This window comes from Rhinolophus ferrumequinum, chromosome 12, assembly GCF_004115265.2.
Source record: "Rhinolophus ferrumequinum isolate MPI-CBG mRhiFer1 chromosome 12, mRhiFer1_v1.p, whole genome shotgun sequence".
Lineage (NCBI taxonomy): Eukaryota > Metazoa > Chordata > Mammalia > Chiroptera > Rhinolophidae > Rhinolophus > Rhinolophus ferrumequinum.
In genome coordinates this window covers 76,218,794-76,233,632 of record NC_046295.1, presented here as the reverse complement: position 1 = coordinate 76,233,632, position 14,839 = coordinate 76,218,794, and the positions used below count along the sequence as shown (strand labels likewise).

The 14,839-nt window shown below is 44.1% G+C and overlaps 1 protein-coding gene across 12 annotated transcripts in view; it reads right to left on the bottom strand.

Moving 5' to 3' along the window:
* The window catches only part of RALGPS1 (Ral GEF with PH domain and SH3 binding motif 1), a 249,656-nt gene that overhangs the window by 194,538 nt on the left and 40,279 nt on the right, over positions 1-14,839 (bottom strand). For all 12 annotated transcript variants that reach the window (XM_033122561.1, XM_033122562.1, XM_033122559.1 and 9 more), the window contains 2 exons: positions 14,010-14,117; positions 2,839-2,889 (listed from right to left, as the gene is read on the bottom strand). In XM_033122561.1, coding sequence (XP_032978452.1) covers positions 2,839-2,889; positions 14,010-14,117 — 159 coding nt within the window. The remainder of the gene's footprint in view (positions 1-2,838; positions 2,890-14,009; positions 14,118-14,839) is intronic.

Here is a 14,839-nt window from a genome sequence, read left to right as displayed (position 1 = left end):
CTCATGATATTTCCTTTTAAAACATTAATATTTCCTAGCCCTGCCCACCAAAAAGCCTGGAAAGAATGGCAGCCCAGTAGCAATGAAAATCCTCTCCCCCAGGCTGGTTTCTAAATGTTACTCTCCACGAAGAGGAGGGTATACCTGATTCCTGACCCCTGAAGGAATACCTGATTCCAGGTCTTCGGCAGGAAATGTGCAACGTAACACTGACATGGCTGCTGTGCCAAAGAGCAAGGAAGCCACAAAAAAAACGAATGGGATCACGTTAAAAAGATACAGGAGGGACATGAAAGGGCGCCCATTGGTTCAAGACAACTTATGCATCAAAAAGAATGGTAACTACAACTGACTGCAATGTGGATTCCCAACTTACTCTAAGCCTCCGGAATCAGACTCTTGGAGGACTGGGCCCCGGCATCTGTATGTTTTGTACAGAGCTCCTCACGGATTCTGGTGCTTAGCGAGAGCTGCATGGCGCCATCCGCAGCTTTCTGAGTCTCTGGGAGCCCAGATTCCTCCCAGTGCCCATCTTGCGGGCTTCTGCTTCCTAGCAAGTCTCATCTACAGCAAACTTACAATTGTCCCTCCTTCGTGTCCTTCCAACTCTGGGGTGGTCCAGCCACAACGTGGCAGGCATCTTCAAAAGGAAAAACTCCAGTTTTCAATCTAACAAAACCTAAAACAGCAAAACAGCGAGGGCAGCTCCCAGGGTGCTCCTTTTACCCTCAGTTTTGACAATGGCAACAGGGAGTGAGCGCGTCCATTTTTAGCTCACATATCATCGATCCAAGACATTCAAGTTTGGGGTTTCTCCAGAAACCTCAGAGCAATTACCTCTTAATCCTCACTCTGCATCAGAATCACCTGGTAAACTTTACAAAACAGGGCTGACTGGGTTCTGGACCCTGGCCCAGAGATTCAGATGTGATGGCCTAGGGTGGAGTCTGGCACCCCGTATTTCAGAGGCCGCCCAGGTGGCTCTGTGGTGCAGCCACAGCGGAGAACCGCTGCTCCAAGCTAAACTCTTGAAAGCAAAACATCTCCACCTTAATGTCTTGTCACAACCTGAAACCAGATATGCCTGGGATGAAGTACGTTCCAAACGGCAGAGCCCTGGGGAAAAGTCTGCGTCTGCCCCTCGCTGTGTCTCTGAAGAGGTCCCCATTCCTTCCCCCTACAACCAGCCCGAGCTGCGATCCCAGCCTCCTGGGGTGCATGCAGGTTCAGGGCTCAGGGCTCACAGCAGGCTGGGGTGCCCTCCTCCAAGCTCAGGACAAAGATTAAAGATCCCAATGTCTGAACCACTCCAGATGAAAGCTAAGCAGAGAACATGGTCAAAAACAGCTTCAGCTGAGAACTAAGGTGACGACCACACCGCTGCTCCCCACAAGGCTCCAAGGGGTAGTCAGTCATTCTTTGTTTTTGTTTTGTTTTTTAATTAGAGAGAATGGATGACTCCACATTGGAAGAAAATAGAAGATAGGAAGTCAGCCAATTCTAAAAAGAAAACATAGCTCTCGCTCCCCAAACCTGATGAACAGAACACGTGCATACACGCATGTACACACATGTGCATTCACACGTGCACGCACATACACACATACACACACAATAATACAAATAATTTTTACATAGATGCTGATCGCATCTAACACTAGTTTCCTCCTACTTTGTGACAGGTTAGATGCCAGGTCCCGGAAGGCCTTTGTCCGACTTTATTTAAACACGCCGTTTTTCTCAAAGTCTTAACAGTTATCATATTGTAAGGCCATTATGGCAAGAGTGTTCTGGAACTCACACCACGGTTGCAGCAGACATCTTTGGACATTCCTCCCCACCTACACCCGACTTACCAGCTGGGTCCCCTCAGCTGTGCTTGCTCGTCTTAGCCACTTAGTCCTGACCTGGGTCACTGAACCCACCACAGACACGTGACTCCTCTGGGCTGCACTGAGCGCTGCGGGTCTCAGTCTGGCAGGTGGCTTAAATGGGGATCATGTAAAGGTGGGCCCTTTGGGGAGACCGTGTTGAACCACACGGGCAAACAGGAAAGAGGTCAGGAGAGAAGGAGAGGGAAAGCGGAGGAGGCAAGACGCAGAGACGGGTTGGCTGTCCAGGCGACCTCGCCTCCATGCCCAAATTCTGTGAAATGACCCTTTTATCCTTGTAATAAATTCCTCTTCTGCCTATTACAGCTACTCTGAAATGCATTTCTAACAACAACAAAAAAAGAACCCTGACTAAAGTAACTATAAAGCCTCATTACCAACTGCTAAGCATTTCCAGGGACTTTTTTAAGCAATTTTTTTAAGTCAACATTTTTTCTCTTTATGAATATGCTGTTTCTAAAAATGTATGTTACAATGTAATGTAAATATGTATGTGTTTTGCTGTGGCAACTGGTTTCAAAATCAGAAACAAGACAACCACCAGAATTTGGGATCAACAAAAAGAAAGCTCTCTTAAAAAACATGCGCTCACGTCCCCTTCGTGACAGTCACCATTTTCAGCAGGAAGAGCATGGGAGAAGTAATTAGTTTGGCAAGGCTTAACTCAGGTGTGGAGGCCGTGGACACCAACTGCCCCCAGCCCTGCTAGAGTGGGCCAGACGCGGCGACATTATTTGGAGAACCCAAATACCCGGCTCAAAGAACGAGCACCATCAAGAATGGAAAGTTCCTGGTCGCTTTCTTTAACAGGAGTGTCAATCAGTAACATGAATTTATAAGGACTTCAATAGCAAAACCGAGAAACTGAGTCACTCCAACATGGCCGACTAAACCTCTCTTTCCGGCCACAGCATTAGTAGAAGAGTATAAAGGACACGGTACCGACCTCCGGCTGGATGGCTTTAAACACGGGTATGTCCATTAATGTGATCTGGCTCTGCAACAGAAGAGAATGGGTGTTAGAAGATAAAGGACAACTGTCAGCATAATAACACATTCTTACAAGTTATACCTTGCCCCTTGAATAAAAATCAATAGTGAATTAGAGTTAAAAAAATAGGCAAATTTCTGAAACGCCTCTCCCTCTCTTCCCTCTTCATAAATCTTGATCCACACCCTTCTTGAACGTCCAATTTAAGAATTGGTAATCGTAGTTTGGAGGGTGGGACTGAGAGGAAGGGAACATTTTCTAGTTTGGATATTTTTGTATAATTTAAGCTTGTTTGTTTCAAGCATGAATTATTTTTGTAATTTTAAAAAGTTGATAATATTAAAAATTAGAATGCTGAACAGAGACACTACTACTCTACACTTAATTTCTCAAAAGAATTGTAGCTGACGGAAGTTGTACATTTCTTCTGAAGTCTGAGCCTCCTCTAAATGACACGGTAGAGTGCTAGTCAAGATGTGCCCTCAGACCAGCGTTGGATTGCTAACTGTTTGTCCCACCGGACCACAATGAGATAACTACAGAACTTGAGAGCAAGCATTCGGAAACGTTCACAACAAACTGCCACGCCATTTCTATTGTATGTGTTCAAAGTACCCGTCCTCTACAGACCAGAAATGAAAGGAACTGGTCCTTCGCCACAGCTAGCTGGAGAAGCACTGATGTTGTCAATGTAGAAAACACACATTTGGTTACAAGGCTGTTCCCATTGTTAGAAGCTCCTCAGGCGGCAGTCAAAGAGGCATCACTGCTGACAATTTTGCAGCCCAAGGCATGGACTGAGTGACTTCACGTGTCCTGTCTCCATACGTCACATGGGATGCCAGGCATCAGTGAACAGATGCCTGTGACAGGCCAGGGAGAGGAGAGCTGAGGGCCTCTGGATGCCTCCTAGTTCACAAAGACACCCGACCCTGTCCACTGAACAAGGGTCATCGGGGAGGGCACGATGTCGTGCAACAAACTGCACGACAACAAACTGTTCCCCAGGACGGCAGAATTAATCCAAATGTCAGGAGCGCTTGGCCCACAGTCTCCATGGGTCTGGCAGGAGAAATGCCAGTCTGTTTGCACTGCCTAGGCCAGACACACAGGCCCGTAGGCCTCAGGGCTCAGTCGTCACCTGGCACCCAGATTAGGAGGCCAGACCCATGTGTGCTGGCCAGTGGGCACTGGCATCAGCGAGGCTTAGGTGTGTGTCTGATACCTCGCTTAACAGCAACGCTCTCTTTGACACCTGACGGCCTCTCCCAGTGTCGGGTGTCACATCTAGAAAATAGTAACAATAATCCCTATCTCACAGAATCTTTGTGAAAATTCAAAACAAGAGGTGCAGAATACCTGGCACCTGACAGATACTCTCTATATACATCGATGTGTGCGTATGTGTTTGTATATATATACACATATAGATTCTCTCTCTGTAAAGAGAGAGAGAGAATGAGCGAGCATCTGTCAGGTGTCAGCATTCTGCACCACTTATCTTAAATTTTCATAAATTTCATATATATATAATATATTTATATACCATACATGATATGACAATTAAGTTCACAAACTTGTTGCAACAATATTGTTAACCTTTTTTGATATCAGAGGGATCATTCATTATGAATTTGTACCAACTGGACAATCAGTTAACCAAGTTTACTAGTTGGAAGTGCTGAAAAGGCTGCATGAAAAAGTTAGACGACCTGAACTTTTTGCCAACAATTCATGGCTCTTGCATCACGACAGTGCACCAGCTCACACAGCACTGTCTGTGAGGGAGTTTTTAGCCAGTAAACAAATAACTGTATTGGAACACCCTCCCTGCTCACCTGATCTGGCCCCCAGTGACTTCTTTCTTTGCCCGAAGATAAAGGAAATATTGAAAGGAAGACATTTTGATGACATTCAGGACATCAAAGGTAATACGACAACAGCTCTGATGGCCATTCCAGAAAAAGAGTTCCAAAATTGCTCTGAAGGGTGGACTAGGTGCTGGCGTCGGTGCATAGCTTCCCAAGGGGAGTACTTCAAAGGTGACCATAGTGATATTCAGCAATGAGGTATGTAGCACTTTTTCTAGAATGAGTTTGCGAACTTAATTGTCAACCATGTGTGCACGTGTGTGTGTGCGTGTGTGCGTGTGTGTGTGTGTGTGTGTGTGTATTTTTGACAAAGGGGAAGTCATATAGATGGGCTCATGTGTTGGCATGTGAACTTATGGTTTCTGACCAATACATAAGCTCGGAAATAAGGGACCACTGATATACATGCATTCAAGTCGCTCTAGAGAATATTTAAAGGAGGTTGTTATACTGAGTCAGCAAATACTGTCATGAAAAAAAGCCTCATGTCAAGAATACATTGGAGAAAAATGGCAACACACACAGTAGGACAGCTGTCACCATAATCTAGGGCTTAGGTGCAGAATTACGGTTAGTTCTTAGCACAACTGAAAGGCAGTCCGCGATCACTGGGCCCCGGGGAAGCACGGGATGCAGACCAAAGCACACCATCCAACACCAGGGCTGAGCCGGAGAGGGAAAGCAGCAGGTGGCTTCGGCGCAGAGCCTCTTTGTCCCCTCTCAGGAGTTAGTGCTCTTCATGGCACAATGGTGACATGCTGCCACCAATGGAAGCTCGGCAGAGACAGCAGATGGCACCAGGAATGAAGCAGCCCTTAGGAATCCACACCCGTCCACCTCTAGGTCCACCCACCAGTGGCAAGGGGGCACTCACTGGACATCAGCACACGTGGGTCTGGCCTCCTAATCTGGGTGCCGGGTGACGACTGAGCCCTGAGGCCTACGGGCCTGTGTGTCTGGCCTAGGCAGTGCAAACAGACTGGCATTTCTCCTGCCAGACCCATGGAGACTGTGGGCCAAGCGCTCCTGACATTTGGATTAATTCTGCCGTCCTGGGGAACAGAACGGCCTTGTGAAAACAGGAGAGTTGAGCAGAGAGCTCAGAGGGCCTTGGAAATCTCTCCCACAGTTCAAGGTAACTCCCTCTCCAGAACCGGCAGGATGTTTGCAGTGTCATTTAGGAAAAGAACCAAAAGTCTGCTAATGTGAAAATGAGAAAACTTCCTTTCCATCCTGCCATCAGTTCTAGGGTTTGCTACTGAATTTCCAAATGATTTATTAAAACAGTGACTTTACATTTCATATTTTTTTGGATGGTCCAAGTTGCAAATATTCTGATCCCTGCTCAGACTGTAAATCAGAAAATGTGTTCAGGTGTGTTATTCAAAACAAACAAGAACAACAGAAGTCTCTGGACTTAAAATAGACTGGCTGGTCCCAAACACACAATCTGAAGGTTTTTAGAAGAATCTCTCCCATTTCTATCGTCTCAATTCTGACCAAAAAAGACGCAGTGTCCAGAGCAAGAATATAGCAATGCACAGCTAAAATAACCTGATCATAAATTTCATTACATAATGGTACTTTAATGCAAATCCAAACGCGTAAAACGTTGCTGATGAGCAATCCTTCCCCAGAAGTTTGAGCCCCCAAGGCAGACAGTTTTACGGAAAACGGAGGGTGTGGACCGGGTGGGAGCTTGAGGGGCGGGACCAAGTTCTGTCCTCAGCACACCAGCTCTCAGCCCTCCCTGGGGAAATGTCCCCTCTTCCTGGAGAGACGTCATCTCCGAGGGGTGTGGCACAGCCTCAACAGAAACATGAGCCAACGTGACTCTTGCTCTAAGCAGCGGACCTACTATGGTGGGGAGCACATGATTGGACTGACAAGGACACTCGTGAACAGGCATCTTAATGGCTTCTCCCGATTCCTGGAAATAAAGCCACAACACGGGATGTCCAATTAAGCTAGTCACTTGGCGATACCTTCCTTAATCCTAACCCCTTCCCCCATCTCTTCCTTCCTCCTAGTCCAGGATCCCCTAAAAATCCAGGCTTTTTAGGAAAATGGACAATCTCCATGTATCCCAAAACATTTCTATAGATACAAATCTTTGAGAATGGAGAGAACGATAGGACCACTTCACAATGTGGCCCTAAAGAAAAGGTGGTCTTATGTGGATAAGTGAAAGCTACTTAGCCAAAAAGAAAACAAGAAGTTTTTGCATATTTTGAATATAGTGTTTCTCCCCTCTCACAGTGGCTGACTAAATCTAAATAAGCAGTGTGTCTTATAATAGAAGATCTCTTTCAATTTGAGCATAACCAGGAAGGCTCACAGAACAAAAAGTAATCAGCTCCAAAGATACATTCCTGCTTCTACTCCCAGAGCCACAGGAAGCACGTGTCAGGCAATTTTAGAACTGTAGTCAAGGAAATGCATATTAAACAGGAAGATACCATTTGGCATCCATCAATGCCATCACGACGATGGGACTAGAAACTGCTGTTCTTTTTGGAAAGTAATCTGACAGGAATTCATAAAGAAGTTTTCAGCTTTTTGTTTTTTTAAAAACGTCAAACTTACAAAAAAGTTGCCAGAATAATATGATGAACTCTATAACCTTTCACCTAACTTAAGTAATTATTAACATTTTGCCTCATTTGCTTTATCACTATGTATACAATTATATATGCACATTTTTTTGGACCCACTTGAGAGTAACATGCAGACATTGTGACTCTTAACCCCTGAGTCCTTCAGCACGTCATTTCCCAAGAACAAGATCGTGCTTTTACATAATGTTAAACTGGTTAAATTCAGGAAATTTGTCATTAGTACAACAGCATTATCTAATACATAATCCACATTCAAAATTTGCTAATTAGCTCAATACTGTTTTTATAGCAATCTTTTTCTTGATCCAGGATCATGCATTGCATTTAGATATGATCACCTGAAAAGTGAAATGAGGATACTGTTGACTCAACAGTCCCTATACCTAGAGAAACAAAAGCACTGGTATGTAAGGAGATTGTATACAGAGCTCTACATTTAGCGCAGATATAAATATAGATGTTTACTGCACCATTATATTTAGTAGTAAAAATCTGGAAACAACCTAAGAGGCCATCAAAAGGGACTTGTTGGAAAAAACTCATGGTATATCTAGACTCCAGAATATTATGCGGCTATTAAAATAGAATCAGATCTACACAAACTGGCCTTGAAGGACGCCCATGATCTATTGATGATGAAGACAAGTTACGGTATCGCTTTTGCTCTGTGTTCAGCCACTGGGGAGTGAAAGGACTGGGATTTATCCGTAGAGCACCCCCAGGAAAAGAATGAGGACCTTGTAAATGTTAACCCATTTTACTGTAAACTCACACACATTTACAGAAAACCACATTAAACAAATGCACGGCCTGATAACTTATTATAAGGTGAACACCTTGTAACCACTGCCGAGGTCAGGAAACAGCCACCCTAATCGACGGATGGATGGACAAACAAACAAACGCGGTATACACACACAATGGAATGATGCAGCCTTCACAAAGGGAGGAAATTCGGACACCTGCCACAAGACAGATGAACCTTAAGGACATTATACCAAGTGAAATGAGCCAGTCACAAAAAGACCAATACTGTGTGATCCCACGTAGATGAGGTACCTAGAGTAACCAAATTCATTGAAGCAGAAAGGAGAATGGGCTGAGGGTGGAACGGGTTGTTGTTTAACAGGTCCAGAGTTTTTGGTGTGCAAGATGAATACAGGTCTATAGATTGGTTGTTCAATAATGTCAATGTACTTAACATTACTGGCCTGTGCACTTAAAAATGGTAAAGATGGTAAACGTATGTTACGTATAGTTTACCACAATTTTTTTAAAAAGCCACCTCAGAGTTCTTCCATGTGCCTCGTCCCAATCACAAGTCCCTCCCTCCTGTCAAAAGTAACCACTATCCTGACTTTCCTCAAGTTTCTTTATAATTTTATCACCCAAGTGTGTATACCAAGGCATTACAATGTCATCTTGTGTGTGTTTTTTTAAAAATTGATGCGTATTTTTAAGTTTCTTTTAATCTACAGGTATTCTCTCCATCCCTTTATTTTCCTTACAGCGTATTTGCTGAGGAATCCAGCCATTTGACCTACACATTTCCCCACATTTGTGATGGAGGTCAACACATTCCTCTGTCCTTGGCATTTCCTGAAAGTTGGAAGCTGGAACCAGAGACTTGATCAGACACAGGCTCCATCCCTTGGCAGGACTGGAAGTGATGGTATGTTGTTTCATCAGAAGCCACAGAATGCGTCTCCTCTGTGATGGGAGTGGCTGCTGATGTTCAAGGCTTACATCTATGAATTCACTGGGGTATAAAGTGATGCTATTCCAAGTCCATCATTTCTTTCTCTTTTAGTCACTGAAATAATTTGACAGAGAGAAACTTTCCCTCATCTATAATGTGGTTACCCAAAACAGATCAAAAGAAAAAGGCAGGACAAACAGTGGATTCTGTCCTTACATTCCTGTTTGTAAGATAATAAATTGGTTCCCTATCATCATCCAGTGAGGACCGATTGTTTGATGGGTTTCACTCAATTGCTGTTACTATCCTTTTGAAGTTCAAACTGTCCCATCATTGGGCAGTGGGAGCCTCCTCTAGCTGGTCCTGAGTCCTTTTAACATGACTCTACAAGTCCTCGATAGCTTCCCTGCTCGTACTGGAAAGATATACCAGGCTTATTTTGAACATTTCCTGTCCCAGACTTGGAATCAACCAGTTCTCCGGGAAGCCCTGTTTCTTTCAATGACAAATAATATTTCAAGACCACAATCTGGAATTCATACAGAGATTTCAAATTCAAGTTCAAAACAGTCTTTTCCCAAGTTATTCACTTAGCCTCTTTTGTATTATATCTGTGTCTCCTTTCTTCCACATCAAAAATCCTGGTCTCTGGGACACAGGGTATATAGGATTACAGCCTCCCAAAATTATTCATTTACTTTTTCCTACATTATACACACAACGGTCTCAGAACAATAACAGTAATGCTACCACTATCACTGTAATTACTGAGAAAAGTTATGAAATTTTGCATACGTTCTCTCCATTCTCCTCCATTTTTATAGTCCATACTATAACGGTCATATTGTACCTACTATACGGGCATACAGCCATTACATACGATGCCCGCTCCTTTTAATCCTCATTTAGTCTTAATTCTACTGTAACTGAATAGTTACTGCTCTCCACTCATCTTTATAGTGATGCTTCTCTAATTGTTTTCAGTGTCTGAAGCTTGTTCTCTAGTAGATTGCTCAGGAAGGGCTCATGGGAATAATATTCTCTGAGGCTTTGCATATTCCTAATAGTTTATCTGTGCCCTTTATACTTGAAAGTCAGTTTTGCTGAATATAAAATCTTTGGCTCACTTATCTTGACTTAGCTGTTATTTTATTTTCTTTTGGCAAAAAGTGTTTCTGTCAAAAAGATGGATGGTAATCTAATTTTATTTCTCTTAAAAGTCACTTGTTATTTTGCCTAGATGCCCACAGGATTTTCTTTTTCTTTAACATGCAGTAGTTTACCAAGAATATGTTGACATTGTCAGCTTCGTGGCGTGCTCTTTCAATATATAGTTTTAATTTTTGTGTGTGAAAGTTTTCTTAAATTATAGTTTAAGTATGTGTTCAGTTCCCTTGCCTTTTTATTTTCCCCTTTCAGGGATTTATATTATCTGTATGTTGGATCTTCTTTGCCTATCATCAATATTTGTCACTTTTTCTCAAAGTCTTATCTCTTTTTTCATTTAGTTTGACCTTAAAATTGTTCCTCCCTTAAGGCATTTTCTGTTATATTTATCTATTCTTGTGTCCTTCTAGTTCGATTTTCATTTCTAAAATCATTTTTTTTTTATTTTCACTTCTTTCCTAAGTTGTCACCCTCATTTCTGAAATTTTTCTATTTCAGATTTATGTTGCTGATGCCTTACAGCGTGATCTTAATGTCTCGTAGCTTATTTTGAAATAGAGTTACAGTTTTTATCTGTTTTGTGGAGTGCCTTCCTAGCTTGGTTTCGTTATCTATAGGGATTCTCCCCTTACTCTTTTTTTCTTATAATAACTGAAAGATTTGACATCAATAATTTCCTGTTGCTTATTTTTATGTAGAATTAGTTTTCCTGAACTTATTTGAGGGAAACATTGTTCAGAGTAGCTCTTCTAACTTCATATAGCTCTCCGTTTGGTTGCTTTCATGTAGTGTTCAAAAACACACAGTTGTTTGAGATCACACACACACACACTCACACTTTCCTTTAGACCTCCTTTTTCCTTACACCTAACTGCCGCATCCTGAGCACTGTCACTCCACTCCCACACTGAACTTCTCTTTGGCATGGAGCCCTGGCCTGGAAGTGAGCTTTAGCTGGTTGGTTTCAGGAGATTATAAGGCCTAGTGCACACGTCTCGTCCACTCATCCATTATTTAACGGGTCAAAATCCCTCTCAATTCCAGTTGCTGTTCTCACATTGACATGCCAAACTTTCCTGCCAAACTGCCAAATTCCTGTTGGAAATTTTGGGGTTCTCCAATTCTCGAGTCTGGCAAATGCCTCAACGCTTACTTCTCGTTTCTCTCAGACAGATGTCGATGCTCTACAGGTCTGACTGATGTGGGCGGTGTGCCCCCAGCCACTTGTATTTTGGGTTGATGGGGATAATTTGTTACCTAGTTTTATTGTAAACATCGTTAATGTATTTCAGGGTTTGCTGTCTGGTTGCTGGGTACTTTTACGTGGGGGTTCAGAGAGAATAAGAACCACGCTGCTGTCACTACCATCTTCCCAGAATCGCTTAAATACTTTTTATGGACTTCTGTGTCTGGCTTTTTTCTTTCTTTCATATTATTAGACAGGAAAGTAAAATACCAGGTGGTCTGGTTCAATTCCAACACCTGGCAACTCCAATGCTTCCACAGCGACCAAAGACTCCAGGGGACCCGGCTTCACATCTGAGCTAAAGACGCACTGACTCTGGCAGGGGCAGCCAACGTGTTAGCATTGCACCCTCAGAGCATTCCCCATCCTCCCTACAGCCTGCCAGCCTCAGAAAATTGGCCAGGGCAGGCCAAATGTATGTCAGGGGGAGGCTAGAACACCAGGACCGACGTCTCAGCAGGCAGTCCTGCCGGGCAGGGTCGTTCTAGGTGCAGCCCACTGTACCTCTCTGCCACTCCACATGGTAAAAGCTGTTAAGGGGTTTTTAAGCCTCATGATTGCTTCATTCCGTGCACAAAGCTCAGAAATACAACAAACAAACAAAAGCAAATAGAATATGGCAGCTCAACCACCAGCCAGCAAGGTCCACGAAGTCTTCTAAAGGAGAAGTAATGCAGCTTGGGGGCTACAAGTCTGGCTACAAGTCCAGACTCACTGCACTGCCCCACACAGTGGCCACCAGCCACACGTGGCTACTGGGCATTTGAAACACACTGAGTTTTGAAGACTTACTTTGGAAAAAGAATACAAAGTATCGCAATACTTTTATGTGGCTTATCCATTGAAATGATAATATTTTAAACATACTAAGTTAAACAAAATATATTTTTTCAAGTAAGTTCGCCTTTTTTAAGGTTGAAAGTAGAAAGTTTAAAATTGTACGTATGGCTTGGATTATATTTCTGCTGGCCAGCACTGGTCCAGACTGTCCCACAGCCTGGTGTTAAATCCCAGATAGGTAGTGCCAGTTACTGTGTGACAAGGTGACTTTCCTTTCTAAGCACCGACTTGCTCATCAGTATATTGGGAATAATAAATATACCAACTTCATAAAGCTCTTGTGAACCGCAAATCAGATAACGTGTGTGAAACATATGGCAGAAGACACAGACATGGTTCTAAAATGGGAGCTGCCCTTCTTAGTATCGTTGAGTAAATGATGAGTAGATGAAGGCTGCAGACTTGGCCTGCCTCCCTCGATCCAGGTAAAAGAACTGATCTCTTAGATCCTTAGTTTCTTTACTAGAAAATGAAGAGCTGATAATCTGCCTCATCAGGTTGTTCTGATGGGAAGACAGACTGATGGAGAGACACTACCTGAGCCCAAGAGCTGATATCTGAACAGAGACTCCTGTGGAGAAGAGCCATCAGGACTGAAGGAAGAATAAGCACAGAGCCCTGAGGCAGGGGGATGCCAGGTGAGTCTGGGCAAGAAAGGCAGCCACAGCATAGCTGGGGAGCAAGGAGATCGGGGCAGAGAAAAAGCTCGGCCAGACCACCGTGGGCACTGGAGGCTTGGGAGCAACTCTGGGTCTCAGTCCAGTAAGACGGAGCCGCTAGACAGATCCATGCAGGTGCTTAAAGGATCCCTCGGACACACTGAAGGACGAGATGCATGTGCCAGGCTCAGCACATCCTGGCTCAATCTACATGCGGGAGCCAGTGATGCCGGAGCAATGAGATGGGGCCCAGTTAGCTCCCGTAATGCCCTGGAGGGCACGAAACCTGCTCCAGCAAGAGGGACAGGGAAGAAATGGTCACGGTGGGAAACACAGCCGTGGTTCTACAGAGAAATGCAGCCCTGGGACATTGCTCACAGTCACCCCAGAGCCAGTGGACTCCCCGTGCCCCTAAACTGCAAAAGGAAGAAGTGAAGTCATAGAAAAATGGGGAGCCAGCTCTGCTCCACCACAAGGACGGCCCCCAGTCTGACCAACAGCAACACGGGTTGAGGGAAAAGCAATTTTTTAAAATGTATCATTACAAAAATTGCCCAAATAATATTGTCCGTCATTGTAGAAAATGGTCATTGTAAAAATGTAAAAAGTACGGATAAATAAAAAGAAGAAAAATGAAATTCCAATTACCTAGACTCCTGTAACCAGAAACTACAGTAAATAATCTGTTTGGCCATATACATCCAAATATTTATGAATACGTAAACATCAAATCTAGACCTCTTCTTGTGCAACTATAAATAGGTGTGTATTGTACATGCTTTTTAAAAAATGGCATTATTCTCTCTAAATTGTAACTACTCCTCTCACTTACTATTCACATATTTGGGCATGCCTCCCAAGGTGGTTAATTTCTAGATTGAAAGCATCCCGTTTAACACTGTATGGTATTTCATAAAAAATACTTTACTCAACAATCCCCTATCGTTGGGTATGTGGGTTATTTCCGACCTGAGCACTGACCCCACCCCTGCCCCCGCCAGCACCCACATCAGGTCTTTTACTTACAGCAAACTCCTCAGGAGTCACTTTCAGGACATCGAAGACAACGGCATCGTAGCTCTTGCTGGCATAGTCGCAGCTCTGGCCCTCCAGCGAGTCGGAGCTGCTGCTGCCCTGTGGGGAGAGAAGGTGCCGCCTGAGTGTCGGGCTGACTCCAGGGTGATGGACTCCCACACCTCACCGCTGAGGAGGCGAGAGTGACAAACACTCCTACTGCTCAGACAGCGCTAGGCATTTCACAGGCATCATCTTCTTTAATTCTCTTACCAAGGCTCTGAGCACACACGATTACTATTCCCACTTTACAGCTAAGGGAGGAGAGGCAATGTCACTCCCCCTAGGAAACGGAAGAGCCAGAGCGAACCTCGCTGTGTAGCTTGCTGATCCCAGAAAGCATCCCCTCCATCACTGTACCCCACCTGCTTCCAGCTGGCTGTGTGGTGGTGGGGCCAAAAATATAGCCCCCTCTTCCTTCGGGGAGAACTGGCCTCCACGTCTCAGGAGGCCTGCGGAGCTCACCTGTTTTGTTGCCTCTTTTAAACATTACCTGGTTTCACCTCTTTTTTTCCTGTAATTTGAAGTCACTGCAGGAAATTATTCCACGAAATGTTAAGTTACACTGGCTCTCAAGACCTATCTCATGCACGGGCCACTTGGAATTCAAAGTCAGTTAGCTGATGAGTTGAGAGGCAACCAAGTGGCACTGGGAGGCGGGCGTGACAGTTATAGTTAGCGGAGCCTGTTACTAAGAACACTGAGTCCCGCAAGCAAAGAAAGGGTCTCCCGTAAAAAAGCAAGTTAAAACTCCCCAAGCGTGGCCGGTTTCAGGAAAACCC